Genomic DNA, 27638 nt, shown 5'->3' on the forward strand with positions numbered 1-27638 from the left:
ATAAGTCTCTCATCTGAAGGTTCTAAGAGAAATTTAAAAAAAAAAAACAGAAAAATTAGGCTGGGCATGGTGGCTCACGCCTGTAATCCCAGCACTTTGGGAGGCCGAGGCAGGTGCATTACCTGAGGTCAGGAGTTCAAGACCAGCCTGGCTAACATGGTGAAACCCCGTCTCTACTAAAAATACAAAAATTAGCCGGGCGTGGTGGCACGCTCCTGTAATCCCAGCTACTCAGGAGGCTGAGGCAGGAGAATTGCTTGAGCTGGGGAGGCAGAGGCTACATTGAGCTGAGATCATGCCACTGCACTCCAGCCTGGCCGACAGAGCAAGACTCTGTCTCAAAAAAAAAAAGAAAAAAGAAAAAAGAAAATAAATCATCTTCATATTTCTGGTACAGCAACTTGTTCTTCAAAATTATCTGGACTACTTTTGTCTTTCCGTGCTTCCAGATGAGTTTTAGGGAGCTTGATGAGTTACTTATTTTTTAAAATAAACAAAGCATTCTGTTTAATTACATGGGATTCCAACAATTCCCCCAGAAGAATCAATATGAAATTGAAATTCAGCCTTCCCACCTATTAACATTGTGACTAACATTGTATACCTTCTTTTTTAAATTTTTTTTGAGACTGAGTCTCACTCTGTCACCCAGGCTGGAGTGCAGTGGCGTTATCTCAGCTTACTGCAACCTCCGCCTCCCGAGTTCAAGTGGTTCTCCTGCCTCAGCCTCCCGAGTAGCTGGGATTACAGGCATGAACCACCGCGACGGGCTAATTTTTGTATTTTTCGGTAGAGATGGGGTTTTGCCATGGTGGCCAGGCTGGTCTTGAACTCCTGACCTCAGGTGATCCGCCCACCTAGGCCTCCCAAAGTGCTGGGATTACAGGCGTGAGCCACCGCGCTCAGCCTCATTGTGTACCTTCTTTTATAATTTTCAATGAAGTTTTATCCTATTTCTCCATAAGGTCCTACATATCTTTTGTTAGAATTATTCTTGTGAATCTTTTGTTGTTGTTGTTGCTATTGAAAATAACATATGCGTTTTTTGTTGTTGTTGTTGTTTTTAAAGACAGGGTCTCACTCTGTTACTCCAGGCTGGAGTGCAGTGGCACAATCATGGCTCACTGCAGCCTTGACCTCCAAAGACTCAAGTGATCTTCTCACCTCAGCTTCCCAAGTAGCTGGGATCACAGGCATGTGTCACTATGTCTGGCTTTTTTTTTTCTTTTTTTTTTTTTTGTAAAGACCAGGTCTCACTATGTTGCCCAGGCTGGTCTTGAACTCCTGGGCTCAAGGGATCCATCCACTTTGGCCTTCCAAAGTGCTAAGATTATAAACATGAGTCACTGTGCCTGGCCAGTATTTACAGTTTTCAATTATCTATTTCTGTATATAGCAGATGTCAACAAATTATGGTCCACTGGCCAAATCCAGCTTTAGGCCTCTGTCTGTCTCGCCCCATAGCTAAGAGTAATTTTTATATTATTTCAAAGGAAGAAGAGAAAGAGGAATTAGAAGAAAAAGAATATATTTCAGAGATTGTATGTGTCAGGCAAAAGTCTAAAATATTTATCTGGCCCTTTACAGAGGAAGTTTGCTGATCTCTGGTTTATAGAAACAAAATTAATTTTTAAAATGTTGTTGTATCTATTTTTGTTAATCTTCATATAACAAATATATTTTAAATAATGTGTCTGTAAAGTCACTTGGATATTCTATATAAACAATCATATAGTTTACAATTTTTTTCCCCAAACTTTAGACCACTTTTTTTCCCCCATCTTTGCTGATTAATTTACCCTCCATCAAATGCTGACTAGAAGTGGTAAAGCAGGTAACCGTCTTATTCCCAATTTTAAAGTAAATAACTCTTAAGGTGATATCATTATGTATAATGCTTGCTCCAAATTTTAAAAGATATACTTTATCGGATTAAGGACAATACTTCCTAGTCCTTGTATCATGAATGTCCACTGAAAATTTACAAATTGTTTTCTGCATCTATTGATATGATTGCATGTTTTCTGCCTTTAATCAGCTTAAATTCCATTAATGGATTTTCTGAAGTTGAAATCTGCATTCCAGGGACAAACTGTCTTAGTCATGGCCTATTTACTGTAATTCACTTTCTGGTTTCATCTTCTTAGTATTTTGTTGAGGAATTTTGTATCTAATAAATGAAACCAGCTCAGTTTCCCATTTTCATACTAGCTCCATGGTACTGGCATCAAGGTTATATTAGCCTCAAGAGTTGAAGAATATCCCCTTTTCCTATTGACTAGATCTTTTAAGTTTAGGATTATCTATTTAAATATTTGACAAAATTCATCTGTAAAACCATACGGGTATGGAGGATTTTTGTTGGTGGCATATTTCAAACTACTAAAATTTTAAACTACTTACAGTTACAGATCTCTTCAGGTTTTCAATTACTTTTTGAGTCCGTTTTAATAGATTATGCATTTCTATAAAATTGTCCACTTATGGCTTCAACTTTAATGACATAAAGCACTTCATACTAGTATCTTAAAAAAAATTCTCAATTGTGCCAGTATTAAACTGTTTACAGTTTAATAGTGTGCTCTTTCTTTTAAAGAATGTATTATTTGTATGGTTTTAAATCTCCAAATATATAAGATTTTTTTGCTGTTATCATTCTTTTCTACTTTGACTATATGACAGCTAGATATTGTGGTCTGTATAGTATCAGAAATTTGGTATTAGTTTTTACTTTATTGCCTAATACATGGGAAAGTTTTATAAACTTCCTTGTACCTGAAAAAAAGTCATCAATTCAGAAAAATTCTTAGCCATTATCTCTCCAAATGTTGTTTTTCAGCATTCTTTCTTCCTGGAATTCTTTTTCTTTTTGGAGACAGTCTCTTTCTGTTGCCCAGGCTGAAGTACAGTGGCGTGACCTCAGCTCACTGCAACTTCTGCCTCCCAGGTTCAAGCGATTCTCCTGCCTCATCCTCCCGAGCAGCTGTAATTACAGGCGCAAGCCACCATGCCCAGTTAATTTTGTATTTTCAGTAGACAGAGGTTTCACCATATTGGCCAGGCTGGTCGCGAACTCCTGACCTCAAGTGCTCTGCCTGCCTCGGCCTCCCAAAATGCTGGGATTACAGGCGTGGGCCACCACACCCAGCCTCCTCCTGGAATTCTTATTAGACGTATGTTGGATCTCCCACGATGTCTAAATATCCATTTTGCATTTTCTGTCTCCTTATCTCTGTCCTGTATTTTAGTCATTTCTTTCATCTCCCAGTTCACTATGTCTTTAGCTGTCTTTAATTTGCTATTTATTCTGTTCATTGTGTTTTAAAAGTCAGTGACTTTGTTCCAGCAGTGAAAAGCAAAAACAAAAGTCAAAAGTCAATAACTGTATTTTTCATTTCTCTGAAGTTCTTTTTCAAACTTATCTGTTCTTTTTTCACAGTGTTATCTATGTCTTTTGTCACTGTAAACAAACTTAGTTTCCACCTGATCAAACTGAAATAGCTGGAGATCTAATCCTGCTATTGGTTTATCTGTTGATTCCTTCATGTTAGACTGTTTCTTCCTATGTTTTAATACCGGAAGGAGCTTTATCTGTGGTTCCCGTGAGGTCTAGGCTGAAGTCGCATGCCTCCAAACAGCCTTGGTTTTGCTTCTGTCAGGTATCCAGGGGCCTAGGACCACTTTTTATATTAACTTTTTGACATGAGGGTTACAGAACAAGCTGTATAATGTCAATCTGAACCCTAAACCTGTAGTAAGGGAAGAGTTATAATTATATATTCTTAGAAGAGACTTTTCCCCTGTCCTTGTCATCCAGAGTCAGATAAGCTTCCTTCTTGTCTTCCAGTGCTGGTGAGCAGACTGTTTTTCTTATCCAACTTTTCACTGAGGCTGCAGATCTTTGAGGGTTTGACTTCGTGGTATGAGTAGGGAGGTATACAGGTCAAGGCCTCATCTCCTGTCCTACGTGGGCATAAAATTTCAAGTCTCTGGGATACAATACTAATACTGGCAATGTACCTCACTCTCTTATTCTCATGCTGCCATAGCATTAATGCTTATTCTTAAATGCTCTGGTTTTCAGTTTTGTCTTCATTTTTGGCCCTTTATTATCTTATGAATTCAGATACGTACACAATATGTACATTCAAAAGCTGAGGGGTTCCCCCCAGCATTGTTTGATGTTTTTTTTTTTTTGGTTTATTTGTTTGTTTTTGGAGACAGAGTCTTGCTGTATCCCCCAGGCTGGAGTGCAGTGATGCAATCTCCGCCTTCTGGGTTCAAGCAATTCTCACGCCTCAGCCTCCTGAATATAGCTGGGATTACAGGCGCCTACCACCATGCCCGGCTAATTTTTGTATTTTTAATAGAGACGAGGTTTCACCATGTTGGTCGGGCTGGTCTCGAACTCCTGACCTCAGGTGATCCACACTCCTTGGCCTCCCAAAGGGCTGGGATTACAGGTGTGAGCCACTGTGCCTGGCCTGTTTGATGTTTTAAAGTAGAAGAATTTTCAGATAATCTAGTACATCATACTACTTAGAATGGAAGTTTGCATATATTTTATTATTTTTGTTTTTAAAATTTTAATACTTTTAAACTTATTTTTTAATATTACATGGCCCATGACACAACTCTCAGGAGACCCTGAGAACATGTTCCTCTGCATTATAACAGTGCATATCCTGAGATACTTTTGTACTCCCTAACTAATCTGGGTCACTAAAAATTCTTTTTCAGAGTATGCAGCAGTTAAGTCACAGTAACAATTCAGATATAAAAAATAAAAGAATAGGTCGGGCGCTGTGGCTCACGCCTGTAATCCCAGCACTTTGGGAGGCCGAGGCGGGCAGATCATGAGGTCAAGAGATCGGGACCATCCTGGCTAACATGGTGAAACCCCGTCTCTACTAAAAAAAATACAAAAAATAAATTAGCTGGGCGTGGTGGTGGGCACCTGTAGTCCTAGCTACTTGGGAGGCTGAGGCAGGAGAATGGCATGAACCCAGGAGGCGGAGGTTGCAGTGAGCCGAGATCGTGCCACTGCACTCCAGCCTGCATGACAGAGCAAGACCCCGTCTCAAAAAAAAAAAAAAAAGAAAAAGAAAGAAAAGAATAGTAAACATGAATAAATTGGACATTCATGGGACAATTTCATAACTCATATGTTTCTTTTAGGAAGTAAAGATAATGAGAAGGATTCTAGGCAAAAATTAATTAATCTGTGTTCATTCAACAGACATTTGAGCATACATGCTCACTGTTCATGGCACAGAGATAAGATGCACTTATTTATTCTGTTAAAATAACTGCAAAAAGATAACTTCAAAACTTACTTTCTAACTAGGCTTACTTATATTATTATTTGATTATTTATTAATCTGAAAGTTAATATTTATATATCTGGTTAATTTCTACACGGAGCGAGTTAACTCACCTGGGCACAACAGATAAATACAACTGAGATAGTCAATAAGAAAGCAGATGAAACTATTACATCAACTGATCGCTGAGGACCTCGACGCTGCAGGGTGTGGGTGGAAGGGAGAAAAAGAAACATTTTAAAATATATTTACTAATTAGCAGATAATTTCCATGGTTTCAGTAAAGGTGTTGACTCATCACCATGAGTTGATCACAGCCCACAATGTTGAATATACCTAATTTGTTAGGCAAATTTTAATGACAGTGTTATGATTTCCTGAGGATTTGCAACAGAGTTAAAAGGGTATCTATATCTATATAGCATAAAATTATTGGTATAACTTTCAAATACTTCATTTTGTCAAACACAAGTCATTTATTCAACAAATATTTCTTTTTTTTTGCAGTGCAATTCATTTTACTAATTTACAGTGTCAATATCACATAGCATTTAAAAACTAACAGTAGATATAATACTGGATAAAATGTAAGATATCACCACTATTAAGGTATTTTCTGTCACTCTTTTTTTTTTTTTTAACAAATATTTCTTAAGCACCTGCTTAGCACTAGATACTGTGCTGGGTGCTACAAATACAACAGAGAACAACACATCGTCCCTCTACCCTCACAGGAACTAGGAGGGGAGTGAGACATCAAGTTCATAATCACAGATATATGTGATAAATTGTGATGAGTGCTAAAAGGGAAAGACATAGGATGCTTTGAGATACTTGGCAGGGAGACTTCATTTAGATTTGAGGGTTAGGAGTGTGGGCCTGGGAAGATCTCCCTAAGGAAGTGATTTTAACACCAAACTAAGGGGGAGGGGCAGGGGCATGATGGCACATAGCAGTGTTCTAGGTAGAAGGAAGGGCATGTGCAAGAACATAAAGCAGGACAGATCACAGCTCATGTAAAGAACCGAAGCAATCTAAAATGGCTGGAATGTAGTGGACTAGGAAGGAGAGTGTTTCAAAATGAAACAAAAGACAGGTGAATAAGGGAGAACTTAGATCATAAAGGGCATTATAAACCTTGTTAAGATTTTGTGCTTCATCTTAAGAGAAATGAAGAACCTCCAAAAAGTTTTAAGAATATAGGGCCAAATATACATTTTTAAAAGATCACTGGTGGCAGACTGAAGAAAGGAATGAAAGGAAGAAATGTGAATGCTGGAATGCCAGGTAAGAGGTAACTGAAGTAGCACGAGGCAGAAGATGATTGATGGTTTCAATGAGGGTGGCAGAAATGGAACAAAGAGAAGCAAATGGATTCAAGATATATTTTGGGAGCAGAAAAGATAGGAATTGGTGATAAATTGGATACTAGAGATTAAACAAGGATAATTCCTAGGTCTGGGCTTATATTCCCTCACTGAAATATAAGCTTACGTATGAGGGTAGGGGCTTTCATCTCATCAACAATGAATGGCACATGGTTAACACAAATAAGTGTTCACTGAATAAAATAATCAATGTACAAAAGAATGTAACACCTGCTTAGGGTTGACAATGAGGAAATTTTGGACAAATTCAAGCGATCAGATTCATCCCTCCATAAAACAGATATGTCATAGGAAAAAAAATCCATGCCAATTTGCAGCAGTGACACTAAGTGAGCTAAATTTAAAGTTAAATTAATAAACAGAACAATTAATTTTTTAAATATAAGAGTAGATAAATAGGGCAAACTTTTTTTTTTACTTCTTTCATTATTATTTCAAAATATAAAGCATTAAAGATCTAGGTATGTCAGAGGATCTTTAATCATGACATTAATGTCATCTTTAATGTCATTTAATCATGACATTAAAGATCTAGGTATGTCAGAGGATGATTGGTCTTCAGGTCAACTTTACTAAGATATAGACAGTGCTGTGAATAAATATCATTGGAACTTGCATGATTACTCCATATATAATGACATTCTACTGCTACTTAATGCAATAACAAGAAGTAATCCTCAGAAAAAAAGCGTTTTCCTAAAACCAATTTAGATGTTTCCCTCTTCCCTCCAGAGTTTTTATATCATACTTCCATAATTAGGAAAATTACTCAAAAGATTAAAGGAAAATAATGACATGAAAAGAATGACACTGAATTGCAAACTAATATTTTAAAATAGTAATAGGTCACTTCTGTGAGGAAACTCATTGGTTATTTTTTTTAAATTCTTTTTTAAGTAGTGGGCTCCCTCTGCTGGCTTGTGACAACCAGGCTAGTAGAAACAAAATCCCTAATCCAGCTTTTCAACGAGTAAAAGCTGGTTACTATACATCTAGAGACAAATATATATTGATAAAGAAACTGGAACTATCACAAAGGGCCAGCATGTTAAAGCTACTTTTATCACTCCCATTCTACCTTAAGATAGGAACGGAGAGATAGCCACATTTTTATATTCTGTACTTTCTTCAACCGGAAATGAGGAACCTCAGATTTTCGAGCCCTCCTTGCAGATGTTAAATGTCCAAAGAGTTTTGCAAAAAGTAATCGCTAAAAAAGATTAAGATGAGGATTAATTTTCAAGTAGATTACCACTGAAAAACAAAAATCAACAAAATATGAATTGTTAAGATTTTATTTGGTTAGGTACTACAAAAGCAAAATAAAAAATAATTAGGTAAAAATGATATAATGAAATAATAAAGTACTTCAGGAATACTTTTAATATTATGAAAACGATAAAATATTCTTATTCAGAGGTCTACATTATACCCACCTGTTTATAAGTTCTTTCTGCTACACAGAGCAAAAAAAAGAAAATCCACACAAGAGACACGCGAACCACAAAACTTATTATAACCATAGAAAGAACTATGACATCTTCATTAGAACCAAATGCAATCACATAAAGTTCTGAAGCAGAATGTGCTGTGAGTTGTTCCAAGTCTGTAGCTTGAGAGAGTCGGAAAACAAATGGAGTTAAACCCAGTATGAGAGAGATTGCATTTCCAAAAATCTGGTATCCTATTCCTGGTATATGGCTGTTCACCTTGAGGGAACCAGGGGAAGAGAGAGAAAAGAAAAATAAAATTATACCATAAATGTTATCTACAGTAGAATTATTTATAGCAATATGAAATCATTTGTTAAAATATACTCATTCTGAGTAATTTGAATCCCATTCAAGTTTGAGAGCCTACTACACATAAAACGTCATTAATTCTTCAGATCTTAAAAACAATTCATTATCAGTTCGCTAATTCACTAAGTAGATAGCAAAAGGACTGTCATCCAGATCTTGAAAAAAATTTATGTATTTCATTATTTCAAGTTAGAAATATTCACAAATACTGCAATATTAAAGAGAATGAGATCTCATATCCACTGAAATTCAGTTCATTAAAGAAAAAACTCAGCATTACACTTACTTCATACATTTGTACATTTGTACCTTGAGGTTTTCTTTCTTTCTTTTTTTTATTTTTTGAGACAGGGTCTCACTCTATTGCCCAGGCTAGAGTGCAGTGGCGCGATCATGGGCTCAAGTGATCCCTCCCAACTCAGCATTCCTAGTAGCTGGGACTACAGGTATACACCACCGCCCCCACATAATTTTTTGGGTTTTGTAGAGATGTAGAGACAGGGTTTCACTATGTTGCTCAGGCTGGTCTTTAACTCCTGGGCTCAAGCGATCATCCCTCCTCTAGCTCCCAAAGTGTTGAGATTACAGGCATAAGCCAACACACCCAGCTGCTTATGTTTCTCTTTGAATAGTCCAATATATAAATAAGTGTCTCCTTAAACTCTAAAAGCATTTTAGAAGAGAGATGATAGAAGGAAGAAGAAATTAAACAGAAAGGGAAAAAGGTGAGGGAATTATTTTAAAAAAGGAAATTAGATAATGGGACAATATAAAAGCTTCCAATATGCTAGACTGGCAGAACTAAAAGAGATCTTAACTATCATGTAGCCAACTTTTTATATTATATATTACATAAATGAGACTATTGTAAGTTAAGTGATCTGCCAATTCACAGGTAATTAAGTTACAGAGCACAAACTAGATCCAAGATTCCAGAGACTTCCTCGTCAACTGCTTTTAATTGCTCACACTGAGCTATGTTATAGGGAGTATTGTCAATTTCTAGACCCAGTTATTTTAATTCCTGTCTTACATAAAGTGTGGAGAAGAGTTCAAGCATAATAATGCACCAAAGAAATTTAGAAATTGCAAGTTAAAAACAAGTCCAGAGAAATCAACACATTTTATTTTTATTTATTTATTTATTTATTTTGAGACGGAGTCTCGCTCTGTCGCCCAGGCTGGAGTGCAGTGGCGCGATCTTGGCTCACTGCAAGCTCCGCCTCGCGGGTTCACGCCATTCTCCCGCCTCAGCCTCCCAAGTAGCTGGGACTACAGGCGCCTACCACCATGCCTGGCTAATTTTTTGTATTTTTAGTAGAGACAGGGTTTCACCATGTTAGCCAGGATGGTCTCGATCTCCTGACCTCGTGATCCACCCGCCTCGGCCTCCCAAAGTGCTGGGATTACAGGCGTGAGCCACTGCGCCCAGCCAATCAACACATTTTAAAAATCAGTAATTATCTGAAAAAAGAAATAATAGAAAATAAAATTTAAATCCACAGTATTTGAATTAGACTTCTTTGAACTACTCAAGACTTTTACCACTATCTGCATTACTTCTATGTATTTAAGTAGGCAAGCAAGTATGAATGCAAATTTACTAGTTTGATTTTTTCATGTTTTAAGTCCTATTAAACAAATGAACCGGTAAGAATGATACAGAAAAATAAGTCTTTTTAATTATTTTTTATTTTTAAAGTTTTTGTAACAACAATCTCTAGTCCAAAGAAAAGTCTTTATTAACACCTGTATATACCTATAAGCTGCTGAATTTCAAAAGAAAGAATAATATAAAAGAGAAAAATTATAGATCGTATCATCTATTCTTGGTCAGATAAGTGAAAACACTAGAAGATGAGAGTGGTTTGGTGACAAATCACTGTTTAAATTACAGACAGAAACAAATATACACATACAACTTTTTTTTCGGGGTGAAGAAACGAGGTCAGAAGGTTACTAATATAACATTCCAGTAATTATCTTACACATAATCACTAAGTCTTACCCTTGAACTACAAGAATAAAATTTAAAAACTCACTCTGTTCATTATCATTCCACTGATTTCAAGTACAGACATGTCTGCTTTCTTACAATCATTACCTTCCCATACTATAGCACTTATTTTTTCTAATCCTGGGTGGGAACTATGGAGCCAGGGCAAATGACTCTATAAAAAAAAAAAAAAAATTAGTAAATATATTGATCATATTTAATAAATAAAATGTGTGTATATAAAGTTGTATATATATCTCTATATACACATACAATTTTAATGACACTAAAAATAAAAATTGGTGAATACATTTATCATGTTTTATAAATGGAATATATAGATCTGTGCACAGCTAATATATTTATACACACAACTCTAAGACACTAAAATTCTATCTTAAAATTAGTTAGCATATACACTGAAATCATAAGAAATTACATGGTTATGAAACTGTACAAGTTGAGAACTTTCTGTAACAAGTATTAGTCAACCTATGTTCAAAAATATACTAAAACATGTCAGCAAAAGTACTTAGTTGTCAATCAGTCTACACAGCTGCAATATACTAATGCTAAAAGACAAATGGACATCAACTTGTTCATAGTAATCATTGTCCAACTTATGATCATTCATTAAAAAAGAATATGACAGCCGAGATTTGAATCTCTTTGAAAGACCATATAGTGCTAGTCTTATCCCAAAAAAGACTCTTCCTTACATACTTAACGTTTAATATCTGATTTAGTTACCTTTCTGATATTTTAATATAGCATTTCTCCAAAGGACCCATTTAACTTTTTTTTTTTTCCAGATAAAGCAAATATTACAAAACTAAAGCACTCAGCCTCCTGAGTAGCTCGGACTACAGGCACCTGCCACCATGCCTGGCTAATTTTTTTATTTTTAGTAGAGACGGTGTTTCACCATGTTGGCCAGGCTGGTCTCTAACTCCTGACCTCAGGTGATCCACCGGCCTCTACCTCCCAAAGTGCTGGGATTACAGGTGTGAACCACTGCGCCCAGCCCCAAAACAGAACAGTTGAGTTAATGATGGCAACAAAATTAATGAAACACTAAACCTTTATATAATCAGACTTCAAGAGGAGAAGTAACACTAAAAGATTAAACCCAGACAGAGATCATTTTGCTTGTTTATATTGCAGTACTTCTAGCGTATTTTTAAGGACTCATATACTTCCCACATTTTGTTTTTTGAGACAGAATCTCGCTCTGTTACTCAGGCTGGAGTGCAATGGTGCGATCTCAGCTCACTGCAACCTCCGCCTCCCAGGTTCAAGTGATTCTCCTGCCTCAGCCTCCCACGTAGCTGGGACTATAGGCGCCCACCACCACGCCCAGCTAATTTTTAAATTTTTGTAGAGACGGGGTTTCACCATGTTGACCAGGTTGGTCTCAAACTCCTGACCTTGTGATCTGCCCACCTAAGCCTCCCAAAGTGCTGGGATTACAGGCGTGAGCCACGGTGTCTGGCCACTTCCCACATTTTCTAAAAACGATAGTTTTGGCATTCGTAGTAACCTCAAATTTTATAAAATATTTCATTAAATATAACTTCTAACAATGAACAGAAGAATCTACTCTAGGTACATTTATTCTTTAGAGGACAAAAATGTGATTAAAATATGGTAAAAAAAAAAAGTTTCTTGTAAACTTTTAACACTTTCCTCTAGGGGGAGTAAAGTTGCATTGATTAATTTCAACTAAAGTTGAATAATAATAATTCAATAATGTAAAAAAACAGAGGTGGAAAATTTTTATCTTTTCTAGAGATAAAGGATTTTCATATACTTTAACTTTCACGGTATACATTTCACTACTTGAGGTCCTGCAGAGTGCTAAGATACTAGTTATTAACTACCAACTTAATTTCTCAAATGTTATTTCCTCATTTATCTCCAAACAAAATATTCTGTTTTGGGAAAGAAATAATCTGTACCAAAATATGTATCAAACTTTCACTAGAAATTTTATAATTGTTAAGCATAAGGAAAACAAAAAGCCAGAAACAGGAAGTGCAAGAAGCTAAAAGGAAAGAAGTTTAAGGTTGAGAGCCAACAGATTTCAACCACTGATTTACAGACATTTTTAAACTCTCAGTCTGGAATAGTGAATTAAGGTCTTCCTAATTACATGAAGAAAGGAATATCAATACCAAGAAAGCCCATCTAGAGACAGAAATAGGAAATCAGGACATTCTCATCGTCCTCCCAAAAGCACTCCTTTTACATCTAGCTACCTTGCCAATTACTCTATCCAGCATCTGATATTATATTATTTCTAGAAAGCCAAAAGGCAAAAGAGAAGACAGCAACTAGAAACTGGTGAATTTTAAAAGAGTTAATTACGCCGGGCGCGGTGGCTCACGCCTGTAATCCCAGCATTTTGGGAGGCCGAGGTGGGCGGATCATGAGGTCAGGAGATCGTAGCCATCCTGGCTAACACGGTGAAACCCCGTCTCTACTAAAAATACAAAAAGAAATTAGCCAGGCGTGGTGGGGGGTGCCTGTAGTCCCAGGTACTGGGGAGGCTGAGGCAAGAGAATGGCGTGAACCCGGGAGGCGGAGCTTGAAGTGAGCCGAGATCGCGCCACTGCACTCCAGCCTGGGCAACAGAGTAGGACTCCGTCTCCAAAAAAAAAAAAAAAAAAAAAAAAAAGTTAATTACATGTTCAACGTTGTGTGTAGAAACTTGAAAAAATAAATAAAAAAGACTGCTATATTTCTGTGTGTGTGTGTGTGTTTGTGTGTGAAATGTACATTGAAAAACAGTCTTGTAGAATCATGTCTGCAGTGTGGAGAATAGCATCACATGAAATATTTTTTTAAAAGTCTCAGGGAAAACATCAGAACAAATAATTTCATTTTATAATTGTATCACATAGGTTACTCTAAATACATTTTCTTTTTTCTTTTTTTTTGAGACTGTGTTGGGCTCCACTGCCCAGGCTGGAGTGTGGTTCTTGGCTAACTGAAACCTTCGCCTTCTGGGTTCAAGCAATGCTCATGCCTCAGCCTCCTGATCAGCTGGGATTACAGGTGCTTGCCACCATGCCCACCACCATGCCCGACTAATTTTTGTATTTTTAATAGAGATGGAGTTTCACCATGTTGCCAGGCTGGTCTTGAACTCCTGACCTCAAGTAATCCACCCGCCTTGGCCTCCCAAGCTGGGATTAGAGGCGTGAGCCACCGTGCCTGGCCACTATATATGTTTTCAAACTAAAATTCAGAACTTAAAATTTTTTTTTTTCCTTTGGAGACAGCATCACAGACCCAAAAATTTAGAACTTCTAAAATGATTATACTTCATCCTCATTTAAAATCTCAACTGCTTTGCTCCTTGTTCATTCAAAACTACCTGAAAACCTTAATGCTTAAATGGTGGCATGTTTTATTTCAAATAAATTCACCATGACAACCACATACTCGTGTTTCCAACTGTGGGAATGCAGCCATTTAAAACTTTACACTTACTAAAAACTGAATTTCAGCTGAATATAGCTTTATATTTTAGCATATATTCAGCTATAGAGGAGGACTATAGGAGAAAAATTTTCTCCTGTGGAAATGTTTCAATTACTATTTACAAACAAAACAAAACAATGAAACAAAGATACACATTTGGGAATATTCTGATTAGAACATACTAATTCAAATGCTCAGTGTTTTTTCATGAGAAGGCAGAAAAAGGTCTTCCAAACCTAACGGACTGGTTAAACAAGAAAAAAACTAGTAGCTTTTTAGTAAAAGGGAGCTAATTTCCATTACTTAGCTACTAGTAAAACTAAAAGCATGAGCTTATTTTTTGAAACCTGAGAATTAAAAATCTGTTTAAGATCAAGTCTTTAAAAGCAAAACCAATATAAGCCTAGGATACCATAATTAGATATACAGAGTAGAGCATTAACAAATTTTATCTTACCAAAAAGGTAGCCGACTGATGTGACAGACTCAGGAGCAATTTACTCTGCACAGATATCATAAAACAATTTTTTAAATCATTTAAGAAAGGCCTAATTGGCATGTTTTGAAAAAAATTAATTTTGTTTCAGGCATTCAGTATTTATTAAATACCTACTGTGTACCTCACGCTGTGTGATACAACACTGAGCAAAAAAAACACACATGGTCCCTGCTTTTATGCTGCTTATAGTTATCTCTGGGAAAATAGCTCACAGGCATTTCCCTCAATCTTAACTCCAGTTGTTAGTCTCAGTGACTTAGATGAATATGCAGATGACTCATTCAACACCCTATGCTTTCATGGATTGTTCACTGTTTTTTCATTTCTTCAATCCCAAGGACGCTAAACTACTCCCACAGCCACACCCTAGACCTTGTCACCATACGGAACTGCTCTACTTCTGAAAGGAATCTACTACAACTTCCCATCTTACCTGGTCTCTCAAAGCTTCAATTCTGAAACACTTGTTCTCTTGAACACACCTATCCTTAAATTTATCAGTCCCTTCCTGATTTCATTTCCTTCTCAATCTAACAATTTAATGACTAGACTGCCACCAGATCCACCATTTCAATCATCCCATCTCCTGTCCCTTGAAGAGCAACTATTTATTTATTTATTTATTTATTTTATTATTATTATTTTTTTGAGACGGAGTCTCGCTCTGTTGCCCAGGCTGGAGTGCAGTGGCACCATGTCGGCTCACTGCAAGCTCCGTCTCCCGGGTTCACGCCATTCTCCCGCCTCAGCCTCCCGAGTAGCTGGGACTACAGGCGCCTGCCACCACGCCCGGCTAATTTTTTGTATTTTTAGTAGAGATGGGGTTTCACCGCATTAGCCAGGATGATCTCAATCTCCTAACCTTGTGATCCACCCGTCTCACCCTCCCAAAGTGCTGGGATTACAGGTGTGGCAACTATTTACTGAACACTTACTCTGTGTGACTTTGGGCACATTACTCAACTCTGAGCTATGTAAGATGAAAATAAACTACATTATCACAGGTTGTAAAGGTTAAATACATGAGATAATGCAACTAGATTACTTTGCACAGTGTATGGTATAAGTAAATGCTTATTAAATGTCAGATATAGTAACAACTACATTCCAGAAAACATCACATAGCTGTGTAGAATAGGCAACTACAAATTCATGGTTTCAGATTCCAGCTGGACCCTCAACAATGTGGCAAGGCAGTATGATTGTTTTGATGTGTTCATTGGCTTGAACACACACACACACACTCTCTCTCTCTTTCTCTCATTCTCTCTCTCTCTCTCTTCCTCTTTCTCTCCCTCCCTCTCTCTGTCCCCTTTCTCCATTCTCCACAAATGGTAACTTAAAGCCTTCACCACCATCCAAAAGCCTCCTCTTGTATCATCTCGCTTATTGCCAGTAGATCTCTTGGACTCTTGCACTTCACAGAAAAGAGATCATCAGGCAATAACTCTCTTACCATCTTGCTTGCTGCATGCACTCATCCTTATCCTTATCTCAGCAGAGGATGTTTTCCTCTTCCTGTCAAATGCTAAGCTTCCTGATTATGATTCCCCTCCAGAATCCTAAGAAACGTCATTCCACCAGTCAACATTTTCTCCCGTATCTCTGATTCTTACCTACTGGTTTTCTCCTGTATATATCAATGTTTTCAAATATCTCATATATTAGGGAGTAAACACCAAAACACTCCAGCTCAATTTCCCTATCTAATTACCACTTTGTTTTTTCTAAACATTCATAGCCATCCTTTTTATTTTTTACTTATTTTTGAAACAGAGTCCACTCTGTCGCTCAGGCTGGAGTGCAATGGTGCCATCTCAGCTCACTGCTAAGCCCTGCCTCCCAGATTCAAGTGATTCTTATGCCTCAGCCTCCAGAGTAGCTGGGATTACAGGTGCCTGTCACCACGCCTGGCTAATTTTTGTATTTTTAGTAGAGACAGGGTTATTCAAAGTAAAGGCAGCTTGCCTTTTTTCATTCAAAATTATATTTAAAAACTTATTCATGTTGATATATGCAGCCGAGTTCATTCAATTTCACTGCTGTATACTGTTTTATCATACAACATTATTTATTAATTCCACTATTATTGGCGATTATATTTTCAACTTTCACTATCATGCACAATGCAGTAATAGTGCCTATCTTCTAAAGTTTCATTCTAAAGTGGAATGAAAGGGTCCTAGAATATATAGAACTTCAACTTTACTATATAACGACAAACTGCTCTTCAAAGTAGCTGTACAAACAAACATCAGTATTAAAGAGTTCTCTCTTCACATTCTTGCCAACATTGAAATTTATCAGGTTTTAAATTTTGACAATTTGATCAATATTAAGTAGTATCTAATTGTTCTAATTTACATTTCCCTAACTAATAGCAAGGCTGACCATCTTCACTTATATTTTATTAGCCATCAGGGGACCTGTTCACATCCTTTTATTTTTCTATTGAGTCATTTGTCTTTTACTTATTCATCTGTAGGAGTTCTTTATGTCCTGTATGTAGTAACACTGTGATAGTTAATGTATTGGAAATATCTTCTCCCAGCCTGTGGCTCATCTTTTAACACGCCCAAAGTTTTAAATCTTAAGATATTCAAATTTATCTCTCCATTTTTGTTTGTGCTTTTTATATCTTGTTTTTAAAAATTCTTCTCTAACCTGAAGTAATAAAGATTTTTCTCCTGTATTTTCTTCTAAATGCTTTAAAGTTTCGCTTTTCACCTTTAGAAACTATTTGGAATAAGTTTTCAAGTGTATAATCATTTGACTCACAACCATATAGTCCGTTCTTTTTCTACTGATTTGTAATGCCACTTATTGTCACGTATTAGTGATCCATTATAAACAAATGTCTATTTCTGAGTTTTCTATTCTGTTCCATTGGTATATATGTTTATATGTCTATACTATACTATCTTGAGTATTAAATTGAAAGTAAATTTTTATATCCAGTAGGGAAAGATCCCTGTTGTTCTTCAAACTTGTTTTTGCTATTCTTGATATTTTGCTCTTTAATATGGACTTTAAATCAGTCTAACTCCAACCAAAACCAGACAGAGGTAAAGAGACCAGAGCTCCCTCATTTCCACCATGTAAGGATACAAGGATAAGATAGCTGTTGTAAACCAGGAAGAGAACCTTTACCAAGAACCAATCATGCTGGCACCCTGATCTTGGACTTCTAGGCCTCAGAACTGTGAGAAATAAATGTTCGTTGTTTAAGCCACCCAGCCTCTGGTATTGTTATAGCAGATGGTTCTTTGATGGCTATGCATCACCCTTTTATCAGATTGAAAGTTCTCTTTTTTCTCTCGAGTTTTCTGACTTTACTTGGTTTGACAGGATTAGATAAGGAGTTGGATAAAACAGAGAAGGTGAACAAGAGTGAGAATTTTAAATGACCGCCAAGTTTCTCGACTAGTGAGTAGATGAATGGAGATGTTATTCACCAAAATTTTGAATGGAATAAGAAAAACAGATTTATGAGGGAGGACTGGCTAAATTTGAGGTATTGGTGGGACATTCAAATAAAGATATCCTATAAAATTGTGCTGTCCAATATAGTACCCTTCTCACATGTGGCTATTCAGCATTTGAAATGTGGCTAGTCCGGCTGGGCAGGGTGGCTTATGCCTGTAATCCCAGCATTTTGGGAGGCTGGGGTGGGAGAATCACTTGAGGTCAGGAGTTTGAGACCAGCCTGGCCAACATGGTGAAAGCCTGTCTCTACTAATAATATAAAAATTAGCCAGGTGTGGTGGTGGGCGCCTGTAATCCCTGCTACTCAGAAGGCTGAGGCAGGAGAATCGCTGGAACCTGGGAGGCGAAGGTTGCAGTGAGTCAAGATCGTGCCATTGTACTCCAGCCTGGGTGACAAGAGTGAGAGACTCCATCTCAAAAAAAAAAAAAAAAAAAAAAAAAAAAAAAAGAAATGTGGCTAGTCCAAAATGAGATGTGCTCTAAGTGTTTACACCGGATTTTGAAGATTTAGTATTAAAAATGTAAAATATTTCATTAATTTTTTCATATTAGTTATATGTTAAAGTGATATTTTGAATATAATGGGCTAAATAAAACATATTTGAATTTCCCCTTTAAAAAAAATGTAATGAGGCTACCAGAAAATTAAAAATTATACATCTGACTCTCATAATATTTGCATTGGATAGCATTACTATGGGCACTTGGAGATACAAATTTGATATTCATGAGATGTAGATTTGTGAATATAATCTTATAGGTGGAGTTTAGACCAAGGTGTACATGCATCTGGCCACAAAGTATGTTCAGTAAGAAAGTACTATTGCACCTAACACATGATTTGACTTACAAAACTCCAGTTACCAATAACTTTTCAGGAACATACATAACCACAATATAAGTACTGAGATTCTATGTTTTGATGAAGCCAGACCACAGCTCACATAAAAAGAAAAAAGAATTATAGAAATATAAGCTTGAATGTAAGCTTTTTCTTCACCTCTGTAAAATCTGAACATAAATTCAAAGGAGCTTGACTCAGCTCCACATTAGCCAAAACCATAAACCAACCTGATGAAAAGGGTCGTCTCTATATTCTTTTTTCACACACGGATTAATCTGAGGATTTTCCACATCTGTCTCACTGGTACAAGATGAATGGCATTCTGCACAATGTAACAAGTCTTCCCATAACACATCTTCTGTTTCAGATTCTGGCCTTGCACTCTCAGAATCCTGTCTGGAACTTGAACAGCGAGAGCTGCAACTAGTACCCGATTTAGGGGCGTCCTGAAATCAAGATATTCTTTGACATTAATACAATTTATGTACTCTTTCCAACTCAAAGGATACTATCAGAACCCATATATTGATACTTTTTGCTAAAACAACAAATACACCCTCAAAAGATAGTGAGACAGCAAAACATTACAAAATATATTAGTTTTTATTCAGTAACAAAATACGCTCACATCAAAATTTATTTGATTTCGTATTTCAGCTCAGATATTACTTCGCATACAAGGGTTGTATCTATTTTCTCTTAAATTTTATATGAAGTTCACAACTCAGGTAGGCAGAGAGAGTAGTCTAAGTTCATACGGTCTGCATGGTGAACATTAAATGACTTTAATTTATGTTATTAATGGTGATACCATTGGCCTTCCATATCCATGCATTCCACATCTGCAGACAGAAAACACAATATTCCTGAGATGCAGAAACCACAGTTTTGGAGAAATGGAGGGTGAGGGCTGACTTTATGTGTCATCAGGTTCCACAGGGTTGACTGCGAGACTTGAGAATCCTTGGATTTTGGTATTTATAGAAGGGCCAGATATCTACCAATCCCACGTGGATACCCAGGAATGACTGTATTTTCTTATTCTAGTCTTTTTTTTTTTTTTTAAGCAAGAGTGGATTTATCTACTGTTTTTGTTTCACAAATGGAAGTGAAATCAACATAAAATTGATACCTAAACCAAAAAGGTAATTGCCAACTCATGTTCTTGAGATAATCTGTGGTATAAAAGTAAAAAATTAAAACAAGTTAAATAATTTCTAATCAGCTTACTTTATCCTGGGAGTTTGCAATGTACAAAATAAAGATGAGTAAAATTTTGATTTAAATTAATTAAAAAACTTTTACTGAATAAATCATGGTCATAGCCATCCTTATGGCCAGGTATCTTCAAAAATTTTTTTTTTTTTTGGCTGCTCTCTGTGACTAGATTTGTCATGTACCTTTAAAATGCATTGTATTTATCCTTTTGTCTTTCCTTTGCTATCACTGACTTCAAACTTTATCATTTATACCTTCATTGCTATAAGCACCTCCTAATTGATCTTTGCCTAAAAGGCCTTCCTCTTCTTTCCAGATTAACCTTCCTAAAGCACAGCTGTTCTTTGACTCCTCCAGTCAAAATCTTTCCTTGGCTTCTCACTGCTCTCCTGGATAAAGTTCCGATTCCTTCACCTAGCATGCTCATCTTCATATGTGCTACTTTTTGACCTTGTCTTCCACTACATACCATAACCTTTTACTCCAGTGACAGTAGGCTACTTCTGAGCCCCTAAGCATGACTTGTTCTTTGCTTTGATTATGTTCCACCCTAGGCCTTAATTATGCTCCTACCTCTTATCATTAATCCTGCACTCCTTTAAAAAGCTGTTAAAAATTAAATGAGCATGAAAACTTTGAACACAAACCTGGCACAAAGCAGGGGCTCAACAAATGCTACCTTAAAGCCACCTACCTAGAGTGATCACTTTGTCCCTGAAGTGGGTTATTATTATTTTTTGAGATGGAGGCTCACTCTGTCCCCCAGGCTGGAGTGCAGTGGCACGCGATCTTCACTCACCACAACTTCCACCTCCCAGGTTCAAGTGATTCTCCTGCCTCAGCCTCCCGAGTAGCTGGGGTTACAGACACATGCCACTGCAACTGGCTAATTTTTGTATTTTCAGTAGAGATGGGGTTTCACCATGTTGGCCAGGCTGGTCTTGAACTCCTGACCTCAGGTGATCCACCCACCTTGGCCTCTGAAAGTACAGGGATTACAGGCTTGAGCCACCAAGCCCGGCCTGAAGTGAGTTATTATTTATATTCATTTGACAATAAATTTTGCACTGCTTTCCACAATCAATCTCTCTCTCTTTATGTATGTGTGTATATATATATATGTGTATATATATATATATATCTTTTTTTTTGAGATGGAGTCTCACTCTGTCACCCAGGCTGGAGCGCAGCAGCACTATCTCAGCTGACTGCAACCTCCACCTCCTGGGTTCAAGCAATTCTCCTGCCTCAGCCTCCTGAGTAGCTAGGACTACAGGAGCCCGCCACCACACCAGGCTAATTTTTATATTTTCAGTAGAGATGGGGTTTTACCATGTTGGCCGGATTGGTCTGGAACTCGCGAACTCAACTGATCAGCCCACCTCAGCCTCCCAAAGTGCAGGGATTACAGGGGTGAGCCATGGCACTGGCCTCTTTTTTTTGAATCAGGACTACATGCGTGTACCACCATGCCTGGCTAAATTTTGTACTTTGTTTTTTTTTTTTTGAGAGATGGAGTTTCGCCATGTTGCACAGGCAGGTCTCTAACTTCTGAGCTCAAGGGATCTGCCCACCTCAGCCTCCCAAAGTGCTGGGATTACAGGTGTGAGCCACTGCATGTGCGGCCGATATTGTCTGTCTTAATTAAATATTCATGTGTTTAATATTCTCAAATAGACTGTAAATCTCAATATACTACAAGTCCACAAAAGACAGATTTTTTTTTTTTTTTTTGGCCATCTCCTTACCACAGGTAACAAAATACCTTGAGTGAGTGAGGTACATTATTAATAATTAATCTGCTGATATTAGAATGGGGACTGTGAATCTACAATGTGTTAATAGAGTGTTTGTGGGAGGAGGGCTGTTTATTTAGAAAGAAGTAAAAAGAAAAACTTTTAAAAGAGAAGAAAATGATTAATAAGTAAAAACAAATATAGAAAGAAAAACAGGACAAAAATCACTCTGCTTTGTTTTATAAACAGCACTCCAAAAATATTTCAGGTTCTCTAATGTCACCAGTTTTCATTAGCAAGGCACAGAACGCATTAAGCTTTTAATAATTGCTAATTTAAAATTTGTGATAAAGATAGTTTATTATATATAACGTCCGATGCAGACTTGCTAATCAGGATTAAAGGCCTGATGACTTTAACGGAAACTAATTAATGATTTCAGGATTAAGAAAATATCTATAATTCTTTAGAAGTGTTTTTTGCCAAATGCAGATTAATAAGTGGGTTTTTGTTTTTGTTTTATTTGAGATGGAGTCTCACTCTGTCGCCAGGCTGGAGTGCAGTGGCGTGATCTCGGCTCACTGCAACCTCTGCTTCTTGGGTTCAAGTGATTCTCCTGCCACAGCCTCCCAAGTGGCTGGGACTACAGGCGCGTGCCACAACAGCCAGCTAATTTTTGTGTTTTTCGTAGAGACGGGGTTTCACCATGTTGGCCAGGATGGTCTTGATCTCTTGACCTCGTGATCCATCCACCTCAGCCTCCCAAAGTGCTGGGATTACAGGCATGAGCACCGCACCCGGCCAAGTGGGTCATTTTATACATTTAAAACTGGCTGGGAGTGGTGGCTCACGCCTATAATCCCAGCACTTTGGGAGGTCCAGGTGGGTGGATCAAGACCAGCCTAGCCAACAGGGCAAAACCCCATCTCTATTAAAATACAAAAATTAGCTGAGGCAGGAGAATCACTTGAACCTGGGAGGCGGAGGTTGCAGTGAGCCGAGATGGCGCCACTGCACTCCAGCCTGGGCAAGGAGAGTGAAACTCTGTCTCAAAACAAAAAACAAACAAACAAAAAACCCCTAAAAACTATTGCCTATAATTGTCTACCTTTCAAATAGAATTTTACCTACAATATTTGTGTGATTAATAGTGAATATCAGTACAAATTGCCAAATAAAGTCTAAAAAAAGAAAATTTTAGAATTGAACAGTTCAAGTTAAAACACATTTGTTTTGGTTTGTACTGCTCATCATGTCAAATCTTTAGACACCTAAAACTGAACATATAATCAGATTTAGAGAACACATAGTATTTATTTGAAGGGAATATGGACTTATAAATGCTTTTTTTGGGGGGTGGAAGGAAAATTGTTTTAAAAAACTCAGAAGTTAAATAATTTTCCCAAGGTCATTTAAATAATCTAACTCCAAGCCCATGGTTTCTTCATTACGCTTCTCATCAAATGTTACCTTTATGAGATGAAAAGCTAACCTACAATTGGGAGTAAAAATTGAACAATATTTGTAGAGTTGAACAAAGCAGGACAGAGTAGGTAACAGAAGAAACACTTAAAAGCTGTCAGTTCCCTAGGATGCCTCCTGCATCCCAGATAACCAAGTAATTCCTCCCAACAGAACACTGGAAGAAGTCAGCCAGATACAGTAGATAGTAGAAAAAGGCAAAAAACGGGGATTAAATGAAAGTCTACACATTAAATGACAAGATTCCCATCTCATCCCCAGTTCCCTTGGTGCCAAACACCAGAGCAGCCTGTTTTATTATCTACTACCCCCATCCCACCAGAAGACTGGATGAGACTTCCCTAAAAAATAGATGCCCCTAAAAAGTTTGTCTATAGATATCGCCATCTGGGAGGCTTACAACAAATGGCTAGGTTCCTGACCCATTCTCTTACAATAAAGCCCACCAATCCCATCCATGCACAAAATACTTCCCCAAAGAATTTTTTCATTTATCATTGGAATACTTTTATCAAGAAAAATTAAAGTTCAAACTATTCTATCTTTGGCTCCCAAGTCTTTCTGAAAAGACCTTGGTAGTCTTTGATAGCTTCCTTGCCCTCTATCATATTACAAGAGGTTCCACAGTCTTTTTGTATATTTCCTGCAACAAACAACAATCAGGAATCAGCCACTTCTTCAAGAAGTTGTTTCGTTTTTGTTTTTTTTTGGTTTTCGTTATTTAGTGATAAATGGCACAATCTAGGTGCTAGAAATGCTTGCTCATTGTGTTTGGGTGGGTCCAAATGATTTTTTCATGCCTCACTCTTAAAGAAAAAAACATTACTAGCAATTTGAAGAGAGTACAGTAATTTATAAAATAAATTTAAATTTATAAATAAAAATGCAAAAGAGCACTACAAATCTTCTGTTTCCATTTTATTTATTCAAAGGAGGCTTTATTTTGCTTTTTTCTAGAAAAGCCCTTTAAAGCTGGTTTAAGAGTAAAAATTTTTGAGAACTGAATGCACCTTTTAAAATATCACCTAGTCTACATTCTTCACTTTATAGATGAAGAATTTTATAGCCATATTTTATATTTATGTAATTTCTTATATCATTAAAAAAGATGTAAATCAATGCTTACTATCAGCCTTACTTAGCTGGAAATCAAGATTTTAAACAACCTTTTAATTTAAAAGTTAATAGGTAGACTAATGTTCTGCCCTTCAAGAACCTCAATCGTTTAAAATACAGTTGCAAACCAACAAGAGCAAAGATCATGGAGTGAGAAAAATACTGCTACTGCCAAATAATTTATTCTGGGAGAGGGGTCATACAGCCCTCCATCTCCCTTCCAGCACCAACTGACTTCTAACAGTACATACAGTAAGACAAAATTTTACAAGCTTGGTTATCTGGTTTAGGAACAAAAGATAGTACATCAAATGACGTGGGTGAAGAGGCAATGGAGCAGACACACTGGCATTAGTGTCTGTATGGCAACCACTGGGAAAAGAAACAAAACCATAATCACCAGAAAGATTAACCAGAGACACAACCACAAAGAAGAGTGTGCAAAGAATAGTAACTCTTCTAATCTTAATACTCTGAAGGCAATCATATTCCAGCACAGCGTAACATGTGTTTTTTACAAGTTTAACCCAAAACCATCAAGGAAAAAAATACTAATATAGCTCAAAAAGAGTAGAAGGTAATGTTTATAAAGAGGTGATAAACAGTGTAATTTATTTGCCTTAAAGCCAAATGTTCTACCCTTAGATTAGAAACTGAAAATACAATTCAATGAAATTCTTTATTTAAATAATTTTAAGCTCAAGAGATATGATATAGTTGAAAAGGGTTTAGAGAAAATAAAGATTAATAAGGAAAAATAAAAACAAAGAAAAAAGAACTGAATTTTGAAGTATGGGGACTTAATAACTGGTGACAGCAATATGAAGGAAGTTACTTAAAATAACTTTGCTATGATCAAATGTATAAAGCCTTTCAAATTGTGGAAAAGGTGAACATAGGAGTTTGCAGATTCTCTCTCCAGAATGTTCTTCTTTAAAAGCAAACAACAAACAATGTATGAGTCTTCAAAGATAATGCACAAAATGAGCCCAAATGTGTGGCTATCTATCAATACATGTGCAATACATAAACCTATAACTGCTATTTTATAAATCCAGATCACACAACAATAATAAATATTGATAATAATGTGAAATATTTATTTCAACAACTTTTAATTGTTGAAAGAAGTTATAAATTAGTAACATATAACATAGATATGTATGTATACACTTAAGGACAAAGTATATACCTCATTAGGGTAATGTTTCTTATAATGGTGTGACTTTCTATTCCGAAGAACACCTTCAGAAGTCCTGTCCACATGACGACGTAATGAGTATCCTGTTTCAGGACCTTCCTCACTGGAGACTTCATCAGAGACATTTGTTATTGTCCTCTGGGTATCCTAAGTTGGGAGTACACAAAGAGGATTATAGGTAATTTCTAACCAACCTTTTAGCTTTTAAACTACGAAATTTGAAATTACACATACATATACACACACAACTTCAAAATATCCTCAACTACCACAAAGTAACTAATTAGTATTATCTGATTTTCTGAAAAAATATCTTAAATCAGTGACTATACTTTCATTTTTACTTTTAAAAGTACTTCAACAGCCATTTGTCAAATATTATCCTGTAATATTTCTGTTCATAAAAGGATGTGAAACAGCGTCCAAAAATATGAAATATGCCAGGCACAGTGGCTCAAGCCTGTAATCCCAGCACTTTGGGAGGCTGGGGTGGGAGGACTGTTTGAGGCCAGAGGTTCGAGACCAGCCTGGGCAACATAGCGAAACTCAGTCTCTTAAAAAATAAAAATAAAAAATCAGCCAGGCATAGCAGTGCATACCTGTACTCCTAGCTATTCAGGAGAGTGAGGTGAGAGGATCACTTGAGCACAGGAGTTTTAGGCTGTAGTGAGCTATAATCGTACCACTGAACTCCAGCCTGGGCAACATAGTGAGACCATGTCTCAAAAAAAAAAAAAAAGGAATATAAACAGGAGAAAAGCAGAACAGAGACCACTTAAAAGAAGGTGAAAGAACATATTATACTATTTTTTCAAACTGAAAAAGCCATCAACTGTAAGACCCACCACTAATTTAATAACAGTTTACAGGATAAGAGGAAGTAAATAGCAACTGCATGTGCGCACATGTCAGACAACATTCTACTCACATCAATTTGTAAAAGATATCCAGAGTTTAGAAATTACGAAATTAAATGACTCTAGAGCATACGTTTTATTGATATTTTCATGTTCCTCATACAACTTTACTAGGTAATATTAATACAAGCCTGAAAACGTGTTTGAAAGTGTATGACTGAAAATTTATCTGCTGAATAACAGTGATGAGAGGCTCACATTATCAGAGCTAAATGCTGAAAAAAATCTAAAATCAGAGTAAGGGACTACATTCATTGCAGGCCCATGCTCTTCTATGGCTACTGGTACTGAAAATACATGAACGTTCAAGTAGTAACATATACTTTACCCAAAATTAGAGAATCCTCTTTTCTTTATTTTCCTCAACACAATATGTTCATGCTCACATTCCCAAATGTAAGAGAGGTAACATCTTTTAATTTGACTCTCTCTCTATTTTTTTTACTGTAACAGCTTCTAAAGAATAAACTGTTCAACCAAAAAAAATTCAGTGAAGCAAAGAAATAGAAGACATCACATTAAGCTTTGTTACAATAAAACCAGAGTCTCTCTATTTTGGAAAAGTAAAGAAATAATTGTTCTCTTTAACAAATATGTCCCCAGTAAGATTTTTTCCAGATTAAAAACAAAACAAAAGAAAACAAAACAGGTATGTTGACACCACAGGTAATGAATGCAGGAAAAACAAGATATCTTCTTATAGAGAACATGAATGGAAAACTGGTTTCCTTGTTCAGCTTTCTGAATTATTTGCATGTTCCACTTAGTGCAAATTCTTACACACACAGAAATAGGGAAAGAAAAAGTAAGGCTTAACAAACAACAACTGTAAATTATAAAGTGCTTTTAACATTTTGGGGCTAGCCACAGTGGCTCATGCCTATAATCCTAGAACTTTAGAAGGCTGAGGTGGGTGGATTGCTTGAGTCCAGAAGTTCGAGACCAGCATGGGCAACATGGCTAAGCCCTGTCTCTACAAAAAAAAAAAAAAAAAATTAGCCGGGCATGGTGGCGCATGCCTGTAGTTCTAGCTACTCAGGAGGCTGAGGTGGGAAGATCGTTTGTGCCTGGGAGGCTGAGGCTGCTGTGAGCCAAGATCGCACCACCTCATTCCAGCCTGGATAACAGAGTAAGACCCTGTCT

The 27638-nt window shown here is 36.8% G+C and overlaps 1 protein-coding gene across 11 annotated transcripts in view; it reads right to left on the minus strand.

Annotated features, from left to right (window-relative positions):
• The window catches only part of PHTF2 (putative homeodomain transcription factor 2), a 160691-nt gene that overhangs the window by 8989 nt on the left and 124064 nt on the right, over positions 1-27638 (minus strand). For 5 of the 11 annotated variants that reach the window (XM_024249636.3, XM_054559593.1, XM_054559600.2 and 2 more), the window contains 6 exons: positions 25570-25725; positions 19053-19271; positions 10557-10685; positions 8149-8421; positions 7791-7922; positions 5438-5524 (listed from right to left, as the gene is read on the minus strand). In XM_024249636.3, coding sequence (XP_024105404.1) covers positions 5438-5524; positions 7791-7922; positions 8149-8421; positions 10557-10685; positions 19053-19271; positions 25570-25725 — 996 coding nt within the window. The remainder of the gene's footprint in view (positions 1-5437; positions 5525-7790; positions 7923-8148; positions 8422-10556; positions 10686-19052; positions 19272-25569; positions 25726-27638) is intronic. The other 6 variants (XM_054559598.1, XM_054559597.2, XM_054559599.1 and 3 more) reach the window with 3 other exon arrangements.

The sequence above is a fragment of the Pongo abelii genome, chromosome 6 (genome assembly GCF_028885655.2).
Source record: "Pongo abelii isolate AG06213 chromosome 6, NHGRI_mPonAbe1-v2.0_pri, whole genome shotgun sequence".
Taxonomy (NCBI): Eukaryota; Metazoa; Chordata; class Mammalia; order Primates; family Hominidae; genus Pongo; species Pongo abelii.